Genomic DNA, 23,225 nt, shown 5'->3' on the forward strand with positions numbered 1-23,225 from the left:
TGAACCGAAATAAAGCACAAAACTAAGCATTAGACAAAAGGATAAACGAGAAGTGACCAAGTCGACTAGTCGTACAGAGCAGGTTAATGTGAGGTCCAAAAGTACAGACATAGACCATCGAATGCAATATGAGTAGGGGGCAACTAGTCTGAACCATCACTAAACGTGTCGCTTGTCAGAACAGAGCTACGAGGCTTCCCAGCGGCCATGCCCCGCCAGTATGCTATTCAGACAGCTAAGTTAGTCATGGCAACGTCCTCGGCTGTCCTGGGAGAAGCATGCTTACCACGGTAATTGTCGCCTGCGGCATCCACTGCGGCTCTGGCGCTTTGCAAAGTGTCACTTGCCTGCTGGATATGGGTTTGGATAGACCGCTTATTGTCGTACGCATTCCGGTAGGTAACGAGGACATGAATCCGTCCCTCAGCTGCGCTATGCATGCATAGGCGTATTAGCCAGAAGAAATAGCCACACCCAACGATTGAGTCTCAAACATGAGGAGAAATATGGGGTGTAAGGAGAGAGATGTTGTTATGAAAAGGTGTCTCGTACCTCATTGCAGCTCTACCCCATTCGATGGCCAGTTCAAAACGTTTCATCCTAACTTCCGGTGAATTCCTCACCTTCGTAGGCTTGTTTGTACGATTTTCATATTCCTTGAACGCGGTCAATCGTGGACCAATCATATCAACAAGATGCTTGTATCTATCGAAGGCCTCAACAAGCTCCCTGGGCCAGGGGACTTGTTTGCGATACGTGTTTGGGTCAATCGTTTCGGCCCATGTTATGAGCGAAGCGATGGTAGATTCATGATTGCGTACTTCATATACCATCTGACGGACGACATCATGCAGATTGTTCAGTGGCCTGAGGACTATGTTCTCTGGGTCAGACTCCTCGTATGGTCCGAGTGAGACATTTGAGTGGATTCGGCGAGGAGGTTTCGGCATATTGGTGAAAGGGAAACGGCTACTATATATATATATTTGAGAGGGGTAAGTTGAAGGAAGTTTCGAATGAGAAGATGATTGGGGTGGAAAGGATGAAAGGGGAATGGACTATAGTAGACTTGAGGTAGTATGAAAAGTGACAGGTATGAGATAGTATATGTGACCAACGAAATTGGATGTTTGGAAAGATCGAGGATATAAAAGTGAAGTGAATACTGATGAATTGAAGGTTGCTACACCCTCGACTCCCTGCTCATACTTATATGGCACTTCCAAGAGAGCAATGTAACATGTGAAGGCCAGGCTCATGTCCAGCCAAGCAGCAAGAGAGAAGGCTGCGCGCTAAGTCAAACACCGGATACCCTCGATGGTTGAGCACTAACTGGTCAGTATGAAGGTTTATTTTTGTTATACACGCGCTTAGGAGCATTACGCGGCGTATCGGTAGTTTGTATCATTGTGTTAATATCTGTAGTCATGCATGCATTACCCTGCGGCGGCGCATAGTGGTCACTCCAGGCATATGAGCATCAACGATTGGACTACATTCCATCACACTTGGTGCCGCCTATATTCTCGACAGCATGCTTCATGGCGCTAAGAGTGAATCGATTTTCGCGGAATTGGATATCTACTCAACAAGAGCCATTGGTTGACACTGACTTGTTAATCCTGGAATAGCCGCCCGTAATTTTCGTTAGTTCCACCGGATGAACTACTGCCATGCAAGTCGTGGCGATCTCTGTGTGGTCTGCGCATGTAGATAAATCTATAGGATGACAGCAGCTGTATTCCACATAAAATGCACATAGTTTGAAACGACTATACCGTCAACTTACAGAAAGCGTTATAGATTGGTAAAGCTCTTTCAACCAACTAGAGATCTATTTCAGTCATCAGAAAATCCAAGCCCCCAGGGCGGAGTAGTGAAAGAGTCTTTGCAGCTGTTCCTGGCGTTTAACGAAACACTCAGGGCAAATAGCCCCGCGTCCGTCGTGCTGCTTATGTCATCATAATAGGCGCCGGGGAAGATCAGGCTGCTTGTCAGGAACTCGAGGATCTCCTCGCCTTCAAACAACTTCTTAGAAACTATACTAGATACTAGAATTTCCTTCTATTTCTCGAGACTACCCTTTGCCTCTTTAAGATTTACTTGCATCAGCAGTCCTCTCATGGCTTCATCCTTGGCCGATCATCAGACTCTTGAAAGTTCAATGACGGTTGACCTCGTCCGTTCGAACTCACATATAGATCTTGAGACCCTGCCCCCAGAGATTAGAGTCCAAATTCTCTTTCTACTCGATTTGGAAGGACTTAAGTCGCTGGTTCAAGCATCACCCGTTTATCATGATCAGTATCTTCTGGATCGCAGGCGCCTTCTCCTCAAGTGCCTAGCCACCACACTAGGCAGCATTTTCTTTGAAGCTTGTATTGTCCAGGAGACTAGCTCAGTGAGCTTCTCGCAGACACGCAACCACGATAGAATCCATGATTTTTTCGGGTCTCTCACAAAGCGGCGCTTTTCGGCACGTCACTCAGATCTAACGGCAGGACTCGAATTGAAAGATGCCGTAGATATGGTATTCTTTTATCACTCGGTCTTGAAACCTCTCACAGAGCACTATTTTGTGTGGGCATTACGCAATTTAGCCATAGAGTCGGAAGCACATACTAAGATTGACGAGGCCCTGAGTGAATCGGAAGAACACAGAATAATCCGCGCTCTGTATCGCTTTCAATTGTGCAGCAACGTATTCGGCGTGGGACCTAACAAGGACGAGCTTGATCTTTTCAGGATAGATTTCCAACTCAGTGATAGCGAGATTCTAAAGCTTTTGGAAGATTTATGGGAACCATGGGAACTGGAGGAGATCAACTGCATCTATGTCTTTGCGGAAACAAAATGTCGTGAAATTCATGATGCTGTGACCTGGGATTTCAGTGAAAAGAATCCACGGTTTGATGACCAGGAAAGACCGCCCACTCCGGAAGGGGCAGTGAATATACCACGTCAGTAAGCCTCTTGATATGCAACTTTTACGTTCTTCTGCTGTATGATCCTAGCTAACTGGCAGACAACCCGCAAATAGAGCACAGCCGTGCTTATTTGAACGGGACTATTACACAAGGCCTCGAGCGTTTGCATACTCTCTTCTTTAAGATTCAGGAGCACTCGGAGTTGGTCAATGTAATGGAGCAGACTTTGGTTCTTTGGCTCGAGGAGTTCCTCGAAGGAGATGTACACGGCGCGTTCACCCACGCGGCACAAAGTGGACGCCGCGCTAGGGCACCTTCTGAGCGAGATAAGAAGGAGGAGCGAAGAGAGCCGTTGCCTTTCCGGGGCGACAGGGTGGACGGAGTTTACCCGCCATTAGCATGGACACTTCTGTGGAAAGGAACATACAGCAATATGTTAGGAAGCTACATACCTGATGAAATCCAAAGTTGGGGGTATGTTATGTGGGATGCGGCCCGGTTGGAGCGCACCGGTGCAAAGGAAGTATTGGCAAGAGAATGGGACTTGATGTGGGGTGAGAATGAAGATGCGAGAGACCAGAGAGAATTTTTCTGAGCTGATCTGGGGCTGTATGTCAAACCCTAGGATCGCTTCCCTGTCCCTTGTTAGCTTAGCTTCACTGATATACGTACCGTCGAATTGGGTCGAGGAGGTATCAGACTAAGGACTATCTGAAGAGTAACTGGTCTTGGACAAAAAAGAAAAGTAAGGCCGAATAGTGCCGCGCAGCTATTCGTTAAGTAGGCACGGACAAGTGTTCTGTAGCTAAGCCTCCAAGCGTATAGTTACTTAAAGACAGTGTTATTGAGCACGAAGAACAAACTAGCCAAGTACATGAGGGAGTGTCATTAGTAGTAGTAGTAGTAGTAGTAGTAGTAGTAGTAGTAGTAGTAGTAGTAGTAGTAACTTATTGTCTTCAAATTTAGTGCAGCTATTGGCACTTTGCTGAATTACTCACAGCTAAGAAGATTACCTAAGACAGTCTCATAGCACTCACTAGCATTTTGATATTCTTGACTGAATACAGGCTGTACATCAGTATATAAAATCTATATAAGGATTATAATATTATCTTTCATACTACAGCCTGGTTTCTTAGCCTTCATATAATAACTCCGGTTTATCAGTCTTCCTGTATAGATATAGAAGTCAATAAAAAAATCATATTAAAAAAGATCTCAGAGTTTCTTATTATACTTACCATAGAACCAGTGAAGAAGAGAGATATAAATAAGAAATATATTCTGTCAGAACATAAAACCAGGACAATACCAGTAACCGGAGAGGGATTTCTCTTTTGGTCTACTTGGTATCTGTTCCAACATATTCTATAATATGCCTTGGTATGTATTAGATATATTCTCTTTTCTAAGATTAGATATATATTTAGTCTCTTATTTTCTATTAATATCTATAACATAAAAGTTACAGAAAACGAATTTACCACACTTTGGTATCTAGCATGGATAAGAAGAACCCTTTTTTGGATATTTTGTAACACTATTTTCCGGAGTGATTACCACTACACCATCCAGCCACCAGGGAGTGTCGTTATATATTCTGTCCTTCATATACCAATTCGTATACCATCCATGGTAGGTTGATGGTCGATCCGATCGTAGCTCGAGATCCCACCTCTGAAAGTAGCTCGGATGGTAGAGATGCGCGGCCGTTCCGGGCGTCGTTTCCTCAAACCGAGATTCCACTTTAAACATACTTTATCTTTCTAGATACTTATTCTTTCCTGCTGACTTTTATTCAATTTCTTCTATTCAATATTTTCAGTGATTATTTCTTATAGCCCTGAAGCCTATGTATTCATAGCTTTAAGTTTAAATTAATCAATTATGCGAACAAGCCTGTCTTATTTTAGAATTTATTAATTTAGATATTTGAACCTCTATGTAAGTATACGGGGATTTGGTAGATTATGAAACTGGTAGAGTTATATCTTACAGAGATTTATACTAGTTACAGATAGTCTTCATAAAGAGCTTTTCAGAAAGACAGTCCGGGCCTTTATAATTCAAATTATGATTGAATTGTCAGGAAATAAAAAAAATCAGATTGTATCTCAGTATAATATCTCCCGTAAGAAATAGAACTATTCCAATATTCTTCAAGTAAGTTATGATGTCGCTCCGTGTGTGCTGCGCAAGCCGAGCAAGAACTCTTTCTATAGTTACTTCTGGGTCAACCAGCCACCCGACTAGCAAGCTCATCGTATCACCTCTGTGTGGGTTGGTTAGTCAGTTTTCTGATTTTATGTAATTGCAGGGTCCGTCTTTCTAATTGATGCCAATAGCTTGGAGTTCACATGCATGTACGTAGTTTATAATAGAGCAGTTTAGCACATAGCACTCCGTACATAGTTGTGCTATCAATCGCTCTCATTTAAATCACAAATGAAACACTCATTGGTTTCCGGTCAGACCTTCCACCCTGCACCGTCCTTCCACTGCCACAGCCTCAACGCCACAAAAAATACCATTCCAGCTCCTACCGTAACAGCCGCAAACAGCTGCCCCTTCCAGAAAACAGCATGTTCCAGATCCAACAACGCTCCGGCAATAGGGTTGCCAATGAGAATGCCAAGACCCGAAAACACAGAAGCCATGCCCAACCACGTCCCCATGAGTGCCATGTCCGGACACAATCCCGCCAGAACCGGAGACATCAGGGCCACAATCGTTCCGGATGGGAAGCCATAGATAACAGCAAAGACGATGGCGCCAGCGTTACTGTGTATACCCATCCATGCGAATGCCATGATAGTGACCACAAGACTCACGATAATCATGACATTCAGCGATCCCAGACGATCAGCGAGCAGGTTGGGTGCAATCCGACCGAAGAAAGAAGAGGCACTGAGAATGGATAGGACGTAGAAGGATATGTTATCGCCTGCGTGGAGATAGATTGTGAAATAGGTCGGGAGATAGAAGTAGGGAAAGTAGAGGCCCACAAGGTCGAAGAAAAGCGCGAGGCAGTAGATAACGAAAGGAACTTGACGGAAGGCCGTAAGATCAAGGAGCCGCCGAGCTTTTTCAAGGGGAGGAAGGTGTGACTTCATCACCGCTATGGAGAAGAGGAGGCCAGCTAAGGCAATGAAAGCAATTATACGGGTTGTCCAGCCAAATCCGACGCGGTCGATTAGTTTGTGAAACACGATGGGAAAAATCACAGCGCCTGGCATGCGAGTTTCAAGTGAGCATAATTCGATGAAATCGTTAAGACCGGACTTACCGACGCTGCCTCCTGACGCAGCAACTCCAACGGCCAAGGCTCGTCGGGAGGTAAAATATGTGACGGGTATGGCAAGGCTAGGGATGAAGAGAAGGCCAGAGCCGATGCCCACGGCGACGCCATGAGCCAGAAAGAATTGGTAGTACTCCTTGGATAACGAGGTCATCATCAGTCCAAACACGACCAGGAACGTGCCTGCTATTATCAAAGACTTGGTATATCCTCTATCAAAAATCGGACCAACGACAGGTCCCAGTGAAAGTAAGAGGAAACTTTGGACTGTTCCGATCCAGGCTATAGAGGATGGGGAGTAATCTTTGAGCAGTCTGGTTTCATAGTAGCTCTGATAAACGCCGAATGTATTGATTATGCCCCTGTAGTCCTTGGGGTCAATAAACGGGACTGCACAGAGATGATCCAGCAAGACCGACCAGGAGTTGAAGAAAAGGAGGGAAGCGCCAACTACCTGTACCCAGGCAACGATGCCTCCATCGGGTGCAGGAGGGGGCGGAGGAGCAGAATCCTGAGCAGCTGAGTGTTTCTCTGTTTCTACAGTATTCGGTCCAGGTATGTGATTTGCGGACAGGGGGCGTATTGAAGAAGCATCGTTATCTGAGGGGAAAGCCATGGTCAACACCTTGAGCAAAAATTGTTGAGGAGCAAAGATGGAATACCGAGTACCACAGCACCATATTGTAATAGTGATCATGCTGTTAATAGAGCTTGCTGTCCTGAACATCAGAAGTCGCCTATTGGTCTTGGAAACAACCAAGGTGTTGTCAGTGATCAAAAAAGAGGATCGCACATGCTGCGTTGTCGGCCTTCTAAGAGGGCGCCGCTATATGCAAAGGAGATCATTGTAGTTTAACTCCCAGCATAAGCCTCTTATTGGCTGCTACTTTGCAGCTGATGAAGCAGCGTGAAGAAGCAGCGTGAAGAAGCAGCCCAGCTATTGCCATGGTCACCTCGGGCTGGGGTGTATGGTGTATATCTAGTTGATACAAATGCAACAGCTGCGGCGAATGAGCGTGTTGTTCTCTTTAGGTGATTGTTGGTTGATTCTTGCGGAGAAGATTTCATCCAGAGCAAACGGGAGAACAAGGAAGACGAAGATGGTAGGTAGAAGGAAATGCTCGGTCGGGGCGGTGTGGGCATTGTCCGCAGCGATGCGAACACTGCATGATCTGACCAGATGTTGTTGCTGGACTGGGTCAGTACAAAGACTATTTGTAGGTTTATTGTCCGACAATAAGCACTATGAGGCTCGACATCAGTCTACCAGACCAGACAGAGGCCAGCATGAGCTTCCCCAAGAAAAATAGGGCAAAGCCGGCGAAGCAACCGATCATTTGCCTCAAAATCAATCTCTCGAAGCCCGCCCTTTCCCTGGATTAGCCATCTTTGCTTCGAACACAGGAGAAGCTGGATCTTTCAAGCTGGAGCCTTTATTGGTCTTTCCAGTTGAACTTTGTGAACCTTCTCCGCTCACATGACTCTCTCTGTACGTGGCCGACCCTTGCGTCCAAGTGAATAAATACTCTGCTGTGTAACTTTATCAACCGAGCTTTGCATTGCGGCCATCGATAAACTAGAGCGTAGCCTATTAGCACAGATAGAAGTCTGATTGATGCCAACTGGGTGGGTGGTTGCCCCTCTGATTCATTTCAGAGAGCAAAGCTTGTCATCTTTATTTGCCTTCAATGCAGGAGAGGCCGAGCGATGACCTCATTTGTTTATAGACCAGATTGAGCGGTAGAACATTCTGAGATTGCCGATGGAAGATCTGTAGCTGAGGATTTGAGCACCGTTGTATCATCATAGTATTCTTTGATCAGGCCCCACATAGCTTAGCGACCGTGGTATGAATCCAGCCAGAAGAATGCAGAAAGGAAAGATAATTGAGGTGGGGACGGAGAGAGAGCCGGCTAGTTTGTCGGACGGCTGCTGCCGAGCCGTTTAGTTATAGGCCGATCGGGACCAGGGACTGCACCTAGTAAAAAAAAAACCATTAGACGAAACGCACAATCGCAGTCGCGCCGTCCCTAATTTTCGCCCTACACCGTACTCTGCTCCTCTTATAAAAAAGGGAACAGAAACAATTCATTCAAGCTGCCATATTGCGTAAAATATATGTGGCTAGGACAAGCCATCAGCTGTACCTCGTTGGACATCCATTTTCTGCTACACCCTGAATATAACCTCAGATGGTTGCCTCTGGGTCTCAATAGATTGAGATTACGCTCATTCCATTCCCATTGGCGAGTGCTTAGATGACAAGCGACCGTATATCACCAGGTCAGAATTGAGGACATGGGTTATCAGTAAATGCCATAAAATGGGCGCCATCCGCGCATGACTACATACAAAAGAGCCGAGCTTGCCAGATGGCAGAAGATCTATACTCACCAACACGCCGCACAAGCGACAGATTGCATCATCGGATTCAAGCAGAATTTAATTGCCGAGGACAGCGACCGGAAAAGATCCGCAAGTCTGGGTGATGCCCAGGCAGGTTGGAAAACAGGGATGGCAGCATGAACATGCATATTAGGGAGGATCATCTCCAAGACCCGCCAGTCTATTGAAGTTGCTACCCTCCTTGATGACGAGACACTACCAAAGTCTCCACTGCTGGAGGGGTCAATTGATGGTCACATGGATCAATCCCGCCACAATCAATTGAACTTTGGCATCAATGCAGGATATCACTGTGGTTAGTTTCTTAGAAGGAAACCAGCAGCGTCGCAACACTTAGCCGACATATTTCGGTAAGCTGACACAAAAGTGCAATGATGACCGAGATCCAATGCGCTCGTTGACTATCAGCCCCTTTAGGAGGCTTGCGATGATCAAAATCTTCCTTTATCAAAGACTAGCCGGCAATCCTTCAGGGAATCCACTTGGAGGCCTGGGAGATATTGCGCCATATGACTGAGTCGTAGCCCACACCGTTAATTTCGGCGGTCAATCCCCGATCGTGTCATCCTCCCATTTGTGCGACATGGTCAAATCCCGAAGCCATGCCATTTCATTGACGGTATGCCTGGTGATTGACCTCTTCCGCGGCGGTTGGTCTAGGCACGTGGGGCCGGCAAGCCTATCAGCGTCGCAAAAACTTCTTTAGACACTGCTGCAGACTGAAGCTTATCAGCAATCATAGGGAAATTCTAGACCAGTCAATGGACCGTAAGAGCTTGAGTGTTGCTGAATGTGAAGTGCCTGTGCAGTGGGTGGTTATGGCAAACATACACCTCATCCAGTATGTACGTCCGATAAAGTTTTCGTACCCGAGGGGTCCGACTGGTAATCATCCACGGCAGCAGTGGCGCATTTCCAGGACACCGGATAGGAGATAGTGTACGAGCCAATGGTAAGACAGTGAAACTAGTACCTCGCTGAGAAAAATTTTGTGGGATCAAAAACCTAAGGAGTTTAATCTCCTGGCTAGACCGGGGAGGGGCGCGGAAGAATAGGAGAGAGAGTGAGTGAGAAAGAGAGGGACAGAGAGGGGCAAGAGAGCTAAAGACTAGAACAGAAAATGCCAAACAAACATTTCTTGGAATTTCGCGCACTATTGCCTTTAACACTCCTCTTCCCCTCCCAGCCACCACCTTTTTTTCTCGGCTGGTTGGCCCTGGCTTTGTTGCGCTGACTGACTTTTCGCCCCTTTTGCGACCATGGTCCGGGCGCGTTGGCGCGCAAAATGACCGCGATGGGAACTTTGTGCCGCTGTAGGAACTAGGAATCGAAGACAGGGTGGTGGTGGTGCACGGAGATGAATTGATGAGGGTTGTGTTAGCTTGAAACTTGCATGAAAATATTAGCTATAGTTTTGAAAAAGGTCATGAATGCCCAAAATTGGAGCTATGACCTCTGCCCGCGACAGCATCTATTGCAGATGGTGGGTAGCTAGTAATTGGATAACATTTCCCCTTAATCAGGATATTTGTCCAGAGATAACCTCGATGGAAATCCCTCATTGGTGACATTCATGTGATGTAAAAGAGTGGAGTGCATATGCAGAGCACAGAAGCATTGACATTGCTAATAGTCAGTCACAAAGCAACCCGAAGGGTAAGCGACAGGTCTGCGACCGTTCTATGAAATCGATCGTGATAGACAGGAGACAAGGATTATCAGGGCCCTATGACGGGAGTTCCTGGTCAACAGGATCGCCCACGTTAGTTAGCGTCTTATCACGCAAGATAAGCCGGCGGTCGCATTTGCCACAGACGTGATGGGATCTGCGGATAGCACCGGCTCTGGTGGGAAGGATCGCCACCAGGGTACGTACGATGTTTCTATGTACAGAGCATGTCGTGGAGGCTGTGATGGTACGAATTGGATGTGTCACCAGAGTGATCTTCGACAATCCAGACTGGGGGAGAAAAGTGGAGGGAACCATGAAAATCAATCAATGAATGGATGAATGTGACTCTGAGTGTGCCTGTGACAAGCGAGTCGAGAGACTGAGACGGTGACAGAAAACTCCACTAAGTTTCCGAGAATAGAAAAAAAAGACCACGGACAAAAAAAACAAAAACGGACACAGAAAATCTAAAATAGAAAAGCTACTCAAAAAGAAAAAGCCGACGAGCTTATCAGTCCCACGTGCCCGTGCACGGACTGTCTGGATGGGCTTCTGGAACATAGGCGCTCCTTCGTGATGATTCAATGGCTGATGCGGTCCCTTTTACAATTCTGAATTTTTGTTTCAAAATGTATAATATTTGACGTGATTATGATTGTTTCGAGTCCAGATGCATTGTTCACACGCAGCCCATTGGCTCCAGGTTGACTGCATCATCAGACGCGTCTCAGGAACAGCAGAGAAGAGCAGGTTCGCCAGGAGGGACCCGCGATTGGGCTGTGTTTGTCGGCCTGAATTGCGGGCTGGAACAGTCGGTCTCCACCGGGCGATCCACCGCAACGCCGATTTGGCTTTGGCAGACCGAGTTCTAGAGCGTTCGCCCACCAGGTTTTCCTGTCCCATGACCTGGCGGTTATCAAGCTTGCTCATCCTCCACCCTGTCAAAATGTATATAGACCTTCCCCGACCAGCTCGGAGAGAATTCTTTTGGCATCCAGACAAGCAAAAGCCAAAGCTCCTTCTTCTCTCCGGACCTTTCGATTCTTTCGCCCTTCCCTCTCCCATCTCGGGTGCGGGACTCTGCATCTGCCCCTCCATTAGCATACGCAGCAGAGAGGCAAAACAGAACTACGCTAGACCATACAATGTCCTACACTTCCTCCTCCCGCTTTTCCAGATCACCTTCCCCCGCGCCTCGTACTAGACGACCCTCTCCATTGGAAAGAACCTCATTGCATCTCCGTCTCAGCCTGCTCTCCGGCGAGAAATATGACCAGGAAAGCAGTGCCAAAGAACCCGATCTCCGTCGCTGCCTCAGTCATGCCCACATCCACGCCAAGTCCATGGCTATGGTCAAGCGAGACATTCGCGTCCACATCCGCTCCATGGGCATGGCCATGGACGATGACAGCGACGAGGAGCTCCTTGATCACGAAGTCCTCCCGCCGCCACCGTCGCGCCGATCGTCCCGCAGCAGCTCCAAGTCCGCTGCGGCCCCACGGGTGACGGTGTCACCCAAACCCAGCGAGAAATCGAGTCTGCTCGACAAGGGTCGCAAGTGCTTGGAGAAGCTTTTCCCTCGCAAGAACAACGTGCATCTAGCTCAGTCTAGAGTTACCGTTGTCACTTGAAGCCCGTCCCGTTCTTCCGTCTGCTCGTCTCTCGGTATAAACCTCCCACTGCTAGTGCTTATCGGTTTCGCCACCAACCTCTACTACCCATAGTATGATGATATCCATCTCTGCTTGTGGTAATCACGCCATTTCGGGTGCCCGCGCCCATATTCATGGTGCTTCACCGTCACCCAGACTGCCCGTCAGAGTTTCTTGTCAGTCCTATTCATCCCGCCAGTCCCTTCGAGACTGGCGCGCTCTCATCCGGTCGAGAGCCTTGACCTGACGCCGGCTTCTGGTCGTGAAGTCCATATTACTATCTCCTTCACTCTTTCCTACCTCGATGTACCTTCCCCTATCATGTTCTTGAAGCGGGCTTCAACGACCACGATGTTCGGAAGTAATGTGTGCCTGTCACTATTTCCTTTGTTTACTTGTCTGGGCTTGGAGTTATAGCGTGCTTTGCTTTTGCTTAGCAATGGATACCAATTAGAGTATAGAAGACCATAGATTAGATTTCAGAATCTATTTTGTCAGTGACATCTATCTTCCTCCTCAAATGTAGTGTTTCTTTTGTGTTCCCCCATTCCATCTCCAGATAACCCGAATGACTCACCCAGATTACTACCAGCACCACCACTGGCACCACGTTCCGCACACGGTCGCACGACACAACCTTTCACAACCCCTAAAACAGCCAATCATCCCAATATGCACATCATGACTCGCACTTGCTAATACTCGGCTCCCAAGCCACCTGGCACAACCCCGCCGGAGTTGGAATAGCCAACTTCGGGCCGACGATAACAAAGCCGCTCTTGCAGCGGCTAATTTGATATTCAACCATGAACCGCGATAGGCCGACAGTTCCCGGGACATCCCTGCATGCATGCAGGTCACCCCCTCCATGGCCGCACCTGCATAACCGAGACGAATCTCGGTCAAACATGTCGTGCTCTGTTTCTCTGCTGCCGTGCAATGCCGCGCGGGCCTAAATTGCGGTCGGACCGATTTTACACCTCAGATTTTCCCAAGTTGAAGATGCCAGTTCGGGATTTGTTGACGCCACCGAAGTCGTTAATGTTGTTTTTTTGTTTGTTTGTGTCTTATCGATTGCTACTGATGATTATGACAGCTTATGGAGTTTAATAGGACGATAATATTCTGATTAGTAAGGATGGAAGGTAGGTAGGTCTGGGCCTCTCTGCGCTAACCGCATGCGGTCGCGCGGTTCGAAGCTTCATTTGGCTGGATGTCACCACAATCTCGACTAGAACACGATAAACTGACATGACTGGTTACTGAGACAAGCCATTATGAAGATAAGACGAAAGATAAAATGAAATATAAGTTGAACAAAAGAAAGAAAATGGGTACACCCCATTGACTAGCCGAAAATGGAGAGTCAAATGGTACACATCCATAGCTAAAGCATACTTTATGTCTTCAGAGGTGAGGCAAAAACGTCGTCCAATCCACAGTACGATAAGCACTGACTTCCAAAGCTCTTAGCCCAACGAAAGCTTCCACGATCAAATATAACCTTGCAGCAGCATACGTGCAAGCAAGCGGGAATATACTCCAGAACTCGGCCTTCAGTGGCAGTGCTTTGGGGACCTTGGCAGATTCCCTTGTCAGTCGCGCTTGCTCCACGTCTTCCAGCTTAGATTTCCAGAAGATCCTGCAGAAGAAGCGCTGCCAGCGTCCTATCCGACACCAGGCAGCTGACGTCTCGAAGACCCAGAACGCAACTGTGTTTCCGAACAGAAACATGCTGCATACTCGCCAGAGGATGAGCTCCGCCTTTGTTTGGAAGCCGGAATTCCAGCCAATGAGATGGATCGAGACGTATAACAAGGTCGCAATACATAGGATTAGGACAATTAGGCGCGCATCAAGTCTCCATGGAGCGTCAATGCATGGTGCAACTAGGTGTTTAAGCTTGGGCTTGGGCTTTCAAAGCACATGGGCTACCTGGGGATCAGTTGTTTGGTATCAGCCGAAAGGAGAAGGTTAAATACAGCTGGAACTGCGTTATATGGGAAGGTCTGTCGACTAAAGATATCTCAATCAGTTGCCGTTCGGACCGGGGCGAGGGGGGGGGAAGGGTTGAATCTTATCGCTAACGGTATATACGTCGATTGAATGGACGAGCTCTGCTCGGCTAAGAAGGAGAGAGGGTGAGGCTAGACATCAGTACGTGCCGGAGTACCATACTACATCTACTATATGAAACAGCAACCCCAGACACGCCATGCACCACTACTACGTCCGGGGGCCCCTGTCGGTTTCTGTGCACATCCGCCCGTGATAGGCTCGTCGGCCTCATCTTGCATGCGCCCCTCCTGGGAGGCACCCCCTCACCCAACTCTTCCCCCCAGCGCCTGGTGTGACAGGCTCGATTTCTCCTCAGTCGGCCGGGGTCTTCCCAGCTCGATTTCTCTCCAAGAAAACTATCCACCCAGCACAGTATTCACCCAGTCCGCTCAACCATTCTCATTTCTTTGTACATTCTGCTTCAAGATTAAAAAAGGATACAATTTGTGATATGCCAGCGACATTCGCGGACAGTCCATCAATAACTGAAACACTCCCGCGCCAGCGGAAACCTTCTCCTCTCCCCCCGGGAGCCATTGCGGAAGAACCAGCAACACCAGAGAAAGTCCTCTTCGATGACGGTACCCCCATTCTTGTCTCTTACGACGACATCCCCGAGTGGTTTCAAGACAATGAATTTATTCGGCATGGCTATCGACCCGTCTCCAATTCCACCCATGCGTGCTTCGCGAGTTAGTTGTATCTGCACAATGAAACCGTGAACATCTATTCGCATCCAGTTCCAGCCGTCTTCTTCCTCGCATCAGAAGGCATGTTTTACCAGTATCTTCAAGTCAGATACCCAGAAGCCACGTTATCCGACCACGCCATCTTTGCCTTCTTTCTCCTGACTGCTGTTATATGTTTGGGTCTGTCGACTACCTATCACACATTAATGATTCACTCCCTCCAAGTCTCGGAATTGTGGTTACGACTCGACTTTGTTGGCATTATTGTTCTGACCCTGGGAGATTTCGTCTCGGGTATCTACATGGTCTTCTATTGCGAGCCTCTATTGCGACGGATATACTGGGGCTTGGTGTGTTCCCTACCGCACGGTGTGGTACATAAAAAACTAATAGATATCGAAAGATAATCTCACTGAGCTGCATCACAATAATGATCCTCGTGAACCCCAAGTTTCAAGGACCCCGTTGGCGCACCTTCCGTGTCTGCAACTTTGTGGGTACTGGACTATCTGGCTTCGCGCCTCTGATCCACGGTATCAGCATCTATGGCTTTTCCCAAATGATGGTACAGTCCGGCATGCCATATTACCTAGGCGAAGGAGGGCTCCTCATTCTAGGTGCACTTCTTTATACTGTTAGTACTCCGACCTAAGAACTAAGTCCCATACTGACAAGTGAATATAGATGCGCATGCCATAATCAATCAAGCCTGGGAGATTTGATATTTTCGGTTGCTCTCACCAATGTTCTGGTCGTCCTTGCCACGGTTGTTCAGCTAGTTGGTATTCTCTCCGCGTTTGATTATAACTACAACCATGGCGAATGTAGGCTGCCATGACGTGACGATTTCTCAGCATTATGACCACTCAATTATAACGATACATATCTTATATCCGCGCTCATTTCATCTGTGTTTACTAGAGATGGTGGTATAGAGACGGAGTTCGGCACTTACTATTATACGCTACAACAATACCTCCCGTCAGCATATAAAGAATCATTTCAACGAAAACAGCTATAATTTTCTATAAAACACACCTTTTGTACTACAAAGAACGCCCGCTCTACCATAATGCAAATCATCGGAGACTTATAGAGTATACATACTTGGTTAGGTCTCATCATAAATGAACAAATTTGAAGAAAACCCCAAAGAAAATCGTTATTACAACAAAAGGTGCATCAAAATTAATTACAACCTCAACATGAGATGGATAAAGAAAACTGGCAAAGATACGCAAAAAGAAAAAAGAAATCTCCCCGACTGGGAGTCGAACCCAGGTCTCCCGCGCTTGTTCCTGAAAGGGATTGACAAGCGGAAATCATGACCGTTAGACCATCGAGGACTTCTCATCAATACGTGACATTTATTTGCTATATGAAATAAAAAGAAATAACTGTAGCCCTACCATAGAGGGCTTGGAGGGTGAGAGTAGTCAATATATTACGATTTACTTCGCGAAAATAGCTAAACACCAAATGATACCAAATGATCCCATACATTATATACTAGTATGGAAATAGGGAAAGTCTCGTAGACTCACAAGTGGCCCGAGACGAGCTCACCACATAACATGCAAGGCTTTCTGATCTGCTCCCAATGTTGTTCAGCATATCCCAGTTCCTGATTACCCTGCATGATATTGCTCAACTTCCCGTTTTATCTAGCTGTAATATGCATACGGATCTCTATATACCAAACCATGATTCGTAAGTCTGCACCGTCGACACGGCGATTGCCGCCAGGCTTGTTCCGAACGGGACATTCCCGTGCCATCCACAAGGACAAAAGTGGAAGTACCTAAGTTTTCTCTACTATGTACTATACATAATCCACCTACCTTTCAAAAGGCTTTCTCGGAGAATAAAAAGATATAAGATCGTCACTAGCGGCTGGTGGCACTTCCTTCCGCAGTACAACAACAACAACTAGCTTTCCCCTCAGCTGACTGGCGCACTGACCCTCACAATCTGCAGCCTAGCCCATCTTGTGTCTGTTTACGCGCCTGCATCTTCCATTGTATTTAATCTTCCCACATAGTAATCACCTTTACTTGAAGATACGCAATGGAAAGAGCAGCAAGCCCAGTTTCCACTTTGATCGGGCTAGCAACCCGAGCTGACCCTTCGCCTCTACCGCCCCCGCAGGAAATATTCGTCCATATCCGGGAGATGTATGACTCTGGGAAGCCATTCTACACCAAGGAGTTGCTACAGAACCTTAAACAGCAGATACAGGACGCTCGCGATGGAGTTATTCAGAGTATACGTGTGCCAGGATTGGATGGAGTATTGGTTGAGTTTCTAGTACTCATAGGGCAGATTTATCCAGCACCTGATGAGCCTGGTATGGAGTACATTATGTATGTGTGCTTATTGATACGTTCTCATGCTAAGGTGCATTGACCCACTGACTTTGGATCACGAAGCCGAAACCCCTGCATATCATATTCATCTCTGCAAGAACTACTCGATGATTACAACCTAGGGGATTATCTGCCCTACAACCATATCGAGATTGGCCATTACAAGTATCTACGGGATATCCACACCAAGGAGCTGTACTTGAACTGTTCAGTTAATTCAGTACCTGATGCAAGCAAGCTTCTACAAGAAAGTCGCCAGATCTGGGAAAATACCAAGGAGTGTCATGAGCTTCGGGTGAAGCTCATGTCACGAAAGACTGCCCCTATATCCAAAATAGTTGGGATTGCGCTTGGGTCTTTCGCAACAGTCTACCCCGATTTCCAAGATCGATCGGCTTTTCAGCACGCTCTACTTTTGACTCTCCGTGACATATTCTGCAAAATGCACAAGGTGTCACAGGATGCGATTCCATGTTTTGCACAGGACCCAGTGTGCAAGAAGAATGATATAGTTGCTGCAGGGGAGCATGGAATTAAGATTGTAGAAGACCCCGACGCGTTTCTCGAAGTTGATGAGTCCACAGCTGTGGTCTCGGTTGCTCCGAATATCGCTGTGCGGCAAATTGTTTTTGATATAGCTCGGCCGGCTGTTTTGATATGGAACAAAGTGAGGGATCAGAATGAAGATCACATGTAAGTTGCTCAATTTTTTTTTTCTCTCCTTCTCATTCTTCTTCCAGTTTACAGGATATGCAAACTTATTTTGTATAGGACCGACCCTGTCTCTCCACGCGTGTTAACTTGCATACGGGAATACTATGACGAATTCGATTTCCCTGATTATAATGAAAAATTTCGGGACCTTGCGGTATACATTCGTCGGAACTAGGGTAGAGTCAACGAGGACGCAGGATATCACACCGAAGAGACATGTCAGAGCAGAGTCAACGCATCTGTCAAAGGATGTCTACCTTCTGCTCATCGTATAGCTCTAGTCCTAGGGATCTAAAGCCCGCATGCACTGCTATGTTACTAGCACTTCCTGATTCTAGTTCGGGAGGTAGGTTGAGATCCCATAGACGACATCTAGCTCGGGCATTATGTTCGAACTCTCGAATGTCCCAGTGACAAGATGAATCCAGTGATGTCCTTAGGTCTGCAATGAATCTATTTATATCCATATTCAGAATCTTGTAGAAATTTTCGTAGTTATCAATCCACTTCTGAGGTAGTCCATTACCAGGAAATGATGCCCAGCGGGCGCCGAATATAGTTTGACTATATTCAAACAACTTCAATAGCTGTTCCGTCGTTTCTGCCCATTCTATAATTTTAGGAAGAGCCGTCATCATCCTTCCCAGCACTGGAGTCCATTGTGGTCCTTGAGCCGCTTGTTCTGGAGTCAAGGGTCGTAAAAACGACCAGACAAATCGACTGAGATCCCATGAATATGTCCAAGGCAGCTTCACACCGCAATACAATGTAGTCTGGATGTCATCGAACTTGTCCACTAGCATCTCAAATTCTCCCTGTCCTCCGGCAACTTGCAAGGAATTGACTTGTCGAAGGAACTGCCATGCTGCATGTTGATCACGGAACATCCAGCCAAACTCTCTGTTTGAATCTTCCCATTTATCCCACAACTGTTTTTCAAGTCTCGGCAACGGGCTTTGCAGCCATAGAGAAAAGTTAAAGACTCTGTCTCTGATGCTGGCGAAGGGGATGGGAATTTCGTCATCGCCGCCTAAGGGAACAGATTGTTGGGTAGTTTGTTCCATGAGCAGATGGAACTCGCGAATCAAACTATTATCTTCAGGAGACAGTCCTGAGACGATGTACCGCTCATTCGGCTGTTCACTGGCCCAAGGCAGCAGCCATCTACTGGTATGCGGTTGTCTGAGCGAAAGGGCACAGGTCGATACGAAATGATAAGAGCCCGTGACAGAATCTTCTCTGAGAATGACAGGGTTGTTGTATCCACCGAGAAGGTACAAGCTATCTTGCCCTTGCTTATCCTCGATTGGGGAAGGAAACCGATAGAGTTGCTCTTTCATCCAGCGCCATTCTGATTTTTACACGAGTTGGACCACGCTTGATACTACCCCCTAACCCGCAAATCTTGATAGTGGAAGTGCGCAGGATCGGCGTAGCTGCGCTCAGGTGGCTCTCACAGTCAAAGGCAAGGTAGGATCGGAATATTACACGACCTGAGCCTGAGACTTTGTTGTATTTTCGGCTGAGTCTTTGGTTGTTTGTTGGAATGGATGTAGCGGTCGTGGATAATGCTTGCGACCAGTCTGGGACCCAGGAGGGGAGGTCGAATGTCTTTATTGTTAGACCAGCTGATTCAAGAACATCCATGGTGTTGCAAACCTTGATAAGGTACGCAGCTAGTTCGGTGTATATTCTTTCAACGGAAACAGTGTAGTCGGGTATAAGTTCACTCTGGGATATCAAGCTAAGCACAGCAAATACCTTGTCCCGCGGATCGGAACATTCGTATGAGGATACTTGTGCTAATATGGGTAAAAAGATCTCGATCTGTAAGCCCGTACCAGTGTTCCTTCCGGAATAGCCAGTCGGGTATAGGAACGTCTTCATGAGCCAACGCGAAAGGCGCTTTAGGCCATGGAGCTGAATTTGCACCGCATAGTAACTCAAGGTTTCGAGCTAGTAACGCTTCAACAAGGAACCATAATCTGGTGAACAATGGTCTTTCTAGAAGGATTCTCAAAGCTCTCCGATTCTCTTTGTTTATATGCTCATGGCCAGTGCTCACTTCGGAATCTGTTATAGCGATGCTGTTGAGAAAGTCCAAAGCTTCTCGACTGTCGGATGTTTCTTCACACAAGTAGGCAAGTACTTTGGACGCCTTTTGGCAGATCTTTCGTTTCAAGGAGGTTTGTTGACTTTTCTCTTTGAGGTTAGCGTCATCGATGCATAATGAATCCACCCATAAGAGTCGATCAAACTCCTGGTTTCGAACAAAGCGAAGCGCCTGTTGGCAATTGTATGATACATGAACAGTGTCCCAGTACTTGCCTACGAAGACAATGTGGGAGCTGCCAGAGTCTTCATTCTCGTTGACTGAGGCATAAGATAAGACTTCAAAGGATTCAGCGGGACAATTGTGGATGTTTACCACTTCCAGGTCAACATGAAGCATACTATCGAAAGGGCCAGCATTCAACCTTACAAGTCGTATGTGATCTTTGGAGGGCAGTGTCGGGAATGCAATCTCTTGATAGTCTGTCCGAGGTTCGCTGTCGCCATGTTCTGTGCTTTCCTCTGATATATTTAGGCTATTTGAATCGGGACATGATGGCCACAGAGAAATATGAGATAGGTCGTTCAGTGGCAGTGGTGAATCTGTGAGTCTTGTTTCCTGCTCGATGATAGCAATGGCGAAGCAATGATTGCAGCACGGAATACCACCTGCCACACTGACATCTGGCCGTTTGCAGCTTGAATTGTGCCAACGGCTCATTGTGTGTTGATTTGATGGAGGAGGCTGGCAAGTGAAAGACTGAGGGTGATGGTTTGGAAGAAGAACGTTTTGGTCGGAAGGAGAAATGACAAATGGGCGACTTGGAAAATATGGGTGAATCGCTGCTTTCTATGTTTGGTGACCCTGAATCACGGAAACTTGGGGATTCTAGTTACCTTGGTCAAACTGAAAAGCAATAAGACCAAGCTTGATGCTTGAAGCTGAAGACGATAGTTATGTGATCCAGTCGAAAACTTTAGGCCTCATTTATAGGTGAAGGCGCGTGCTACTTCACCTGGCATTCAAGGGATTTTGCCGATCTCTCGAAGGTAAGACCCGGATTATCACCATTTCCCAGGAATCAAACCCATCTATTACTCACGGAGTTATTCGTTCACGGAGTCCCACACTATTACTTGCCGTCCCCTTGATGTCAGGTAGAGAAACATCAATTCAAATACGTCAAACTATCTCACACAACCCAATAACTACTCAGGGAATCCTGACCCCACCAAGTCATTAGAGTCATAAACATCTCTCAGGTAGTCTTCTTCCGAGCAAACTTTGAGAGAGAAACATAGATTATAATATTTATGCAACATACAGGTATAATATCCTCACAGGCGTGAGGGCCTCACAACACATTCATGTGCACAGCACCATAAGAAAGAATCCACTCAGTAGCCATAGAGATAATGTAGCTTTATATGATATGCCATCCGGTTTTAAATGCTGTGGAAAATTTCTGATTTCATAATTGTTCGAGACATTGAACAGCTCTTAACATTTAAAGCAGTCGGAAGGACTAATGGAAAGTTGAACAACTCGCTGGACTGCACATCCAGCCCGCCCATATCGCTCAAAGAGCAGATTGATGCATTTTATTAGTAAGCTAGCAAAATTCTATCACTACTTGAAAAGGTGATCTTCTATGGCTGCTTCTAGGAGGTTCAAACTTCCTTGCAAAAGTGTCTTTTATACCATGAGGACGTGAAAATCTCTGCTTATCACCAGAAGGGCAATAAATTACGTAGTTGTTGGAATGGAGTAAATTCAGCCCACCTCTTTTGATTAGAGAGTATAATGTTACATTATCATCACTCATCACCCTAAAAATCCACCGCACAACTCCACTCCGCAGTACAATTAGCCAACAAGTACGAATACACATCCTCACCATTACCCGTCCTAGTCTCCTCGCACGTAACCAACGGCGATGAACTATCCGTCGACTTGACACAACGGGCAGTATTCCCTCCATCGGCATCAGCACACTCCCACACCCCCGAGGTGCTCGATGTCTCAGTGCAGGAGTAGCCTCCAGAGACACCACAAACGGACCAGTCCGAAAAGGTGAAATCAGCAACCAACTTCGTAGTCAGGGCCTTCCCTGTATTGGAATTGGTCGCTTCATACGCAAGGTCCTCGCAGAAGTCCCCGTCGGTGGTATCTGCTGATGAAGCGATAACTTTATTGCCGTCGGTGACCGTAATACAATTGGAGTTGACACAGGACTTCTCCACTGTCTTGGTGCGCCAGATGGCAAAGGCCTGAGAGGTTTCCGTGGCGGTTGCCGAGGCTGTAGAGACGGTTGTGCGGGAGCCAGAACAGTAGCTCACATGGTCGATGATGCCCGTGGTAGCACAAGCGACGATATCGCCGTCCGCTTGAGTAAAGGTGTAAGGGTATGGGTCTATGGTGCGATCGACGCCCACCGTGGTGCGAGAGCCAGTGCAGTAGCTCACATCGTCAATGATGCCCGTGGAGGCGCAGCCGACGATCCAGCCATCGGCCTGTGTGAAGGTGTAAGGATATGCATCGGTGGTCGTCTTGGTCGGCAACGCTGTGTATCCGCATGGGTTGGTCCCGACAGTGAGGGTTGGGTAACTTCCGCTACCTCCGCTGCAGGAGCAGACGGTGTCATCCGATCCACTGTCAGGATCCTGGGCCTCTACACAAAGAGGGCTGCTGGAAGTGATACTTGCTTCGGCAGCGGTGCCGGTTTCCGTGGCGGTGATGGCCGCCACCTCACTACCGTAGAGGGATCGGAAGACGGATCCCAGGTATTGATCGATCGATGACTGCAATGCAGAATTGGTGGACGCGGCGGTGGGAACGAACTCGTAGTAGATGGTAGTGCCTGCTCCGCCCATGGTTACGTCTGCCGTTTCAGTGCTGGTGCTGGTGCTGCTCGTGCTGCTGGACTCGTCGTCGCTGTCGTCTCCACTGTCATTGCTGCTCCCGCTGCTGCCACTGCTCCCGCCACCACCGCTATCATCTTCTCCCCCAAAGCTCCCATCCAGATCGAGGTCAGGAGGGCAAACTGCACAGGCGCAGAATATGACACCTTTATTCGTCCGATTAGGGTTGGTGCTCAAAATGTAGGGTACATCGATGGGAATGCTTACAGTGATGACCGGTGTGCTCTCCAGAAGAGGTAGGAGTCGGTCCAGCAGGGGATCCTGTGCTCATTCGAGTAGTACGAGTGTTCAGGACCGGATCAGTAGTGCTGGTGTCGGTGGGGTAAGGGTGTGGCGTAACAATAGTCGTTGAAGGAGACAGTGTTGTGCCCCCTGTCACGCTTGTTGTGCCCCCAAATACTCCAGTCCATGCGGGACTGGTGTAGGTGGCATTTCCAAAGGACCAACTGACACCTGCAATAGTACTTGT

General features: G+C 47.3%; 8 protein-coding genes and 1 non-coding gene across 9 annotated transcripts; 5 read left to right on the forward strand and 4 right to left on the reverse strand.

The window, feature by feature from the left end:
* Window positions 1-143: 143 nt before the first annotated feature.
* Window positions 144-950, reverse strand: BO88DRAFT_455951 (uncharacterized protein; the record flags this gene model as incomplete). Its single annotated transcript, XM_025710895.1, has 3 exons — window positions 144-223; window positions 287-432; window positions 553-950. 3 exons carry the CDS (start codon window positions 948-950, stop codon window positions 144-146), a joined length of 624 nt encoding a protein of 207 aa, XP_025560340.1.
* A 1,172-nt stretch (window positions 951-2,122) lies between these two features.
* BO88DRAFT_468920 (uncharacterized protein) lies at window positions 2,123-3,522 on the forward strand (the record flags this gene model as incomplete). The annotated part of the gene is made up of 2 exons (XM_025711585.1): window positions 2,123-2,960; window positions 3,041-3,522. The coding sequence occupies 2 exons, from the start codon at window positions 2,123-2,125 to the stop codon at window positions 3,520-3,522; spliced, it is 1,320 nt and encodes a 439-aa protein (XP_025560341.1).
* A 1,873-nt stretch (window positions 3,523-5,395) lies between these two features.
* Window positions 5,396-6,841, reverse strand: BO88DRAFT_455953 (MFS general substrate transporter; the record flags this gene model as incomplete). Its single annotated transcript, XM_025710896.1, has 2 exons — window positions 5,396-6,156; window positions 6,214-6,841. The coding sequence occupies 2 exons, from the start codon at window positions 6,839-6,841 to the stop codon at window positions 5,396-5,398; spliced, it is 1,389 nt and encodes a 462-aa protein (XP_025560342.1).
* A 4,038-nt stretch (window positions 6,842-10,879) lies between these two features.
* Window positions 10,880-11,934, forward strand: BO88DRAFT_427639 (uncharacterized protein; the record flags this gene model as incomplete). The annotated part of the gene is made up of 4 exons (XM_025709025.1): window positions 10,880-10,899; window positions 10,974-11,082; window positions 11,225-11,251; window positions 11,302-11,934. 4 exons carry the CDS (start codon window positions 10,880-10,882, stop codon window positions 11,932-11,934), a joined length of 789 nt encoding a protein of 262 aa, XP_025560343.1.
* A 783-nt stretch (window positions 11,935-12,717) lies between these two features.
* BO88DRAFT_112721 (uncharacterized protein) lies at window positions 12,718-13,206 on the forward strand. Its single transcript, XM_025701279.1, has one exon. It carries the CDS (start codon window positions 12,802-12,804, stop codon window positions 13,063-13,065), a length of 264 nt encoding a protein of 87 aa, XP_025560344.1. The 5' UTR covers window positions 12,718-12,801; the 3' UTR covers window positions 13,066-13,206.
* Window positions 13,207-14,464: 1,258 nt separating this feature from the next.
* BO88DRAFT_437083 (hemolysin-III family protein) lies at window positions 14,465-15,553 on the forward strand (the record flags this gene model as incomplete). The annotated part of the gene is made up of 4 exons (XM_025709602.1): window positions 14,465-14,705; window positions 14,754-15,052; window positions 15,106-15,336; window positions 15,387-15,553. The coding sequence occupies 4 exons, from the start codon at window positions 14,465-14,467 to the stop codon at window positions 15,399-15,401; spliced, it is 786 nt and encodes a 261-aa protein (XP_025560345.1). The 3' UTR covers window positions 15,402-15,553.
* A 405-nt stretch (window positions 15,554-15,958) lies between these two features.
* On the reverse strand, window positions 15,959-16,048 carry BO88DRAFT_t214. The gene has a single exon. It is a non-coding gene; the product is annotated as a tRNA-Asp (tRNA).
* A 721-nt stretch (window positions 16,049-16,769) lies between these two features.
* On the forward strand, window positions 16,770-17,765 carry BO88DRAFT_345907 (SRR1 family protein; the record flags this gene model as incomplete). Its single annotated transcript, XM_025703321.1, has 2 exons — window positions 16,770-17,065; window positions 17,132-17,765. 2 exons carry the CDS (start codon window positions 16,770-16,772, stop codon window positions 17,763-17,765), a joined length of 930 nt encoding a protein of 309 aa, XP_025560346.1.
* A 259-nt stretch (window positions 17,766-18,024) lies between these two features.
* On the reverse strand, window positions 18,025-20,555 carry BO88DRAFT_427642 (uncharacterized protein; the record flags this gene model as incomplete). The annotated part of the gene is given in 3 exon segments (XM_025709026.1): window positions 18,025-19,083; window positions 19,103-19,609; window positions 19,662-20,555. The coding sequence occupies 3 exon segments, from the start codon at window positions 20,553-20,555 to the stop codon at window positions 18,025-18,027; spliced, it is 2,460 nt and encodes an 819-aa protein (XP_025560347.1).
* Between the last annotated feature and the right edge of the window lie 2,670 nt (window positions 20,556-23,225).

Source organism: Aspergillus vadensis (genome assembly GCF_003184925.1).
Source record: "Aspergillus vadensis CBS 113365 unplaced genomic scaffold BO88scaffold_20, whole genome shotgun sequence".
In the NCBI taxonomy this organism is placed as follows: Eukaryota; Fungi; Ascomycota; class Eurotiomycetes; order Eurotiales; family Aspergillaceae; genus Aspergillus; species Aspergillus vadensis.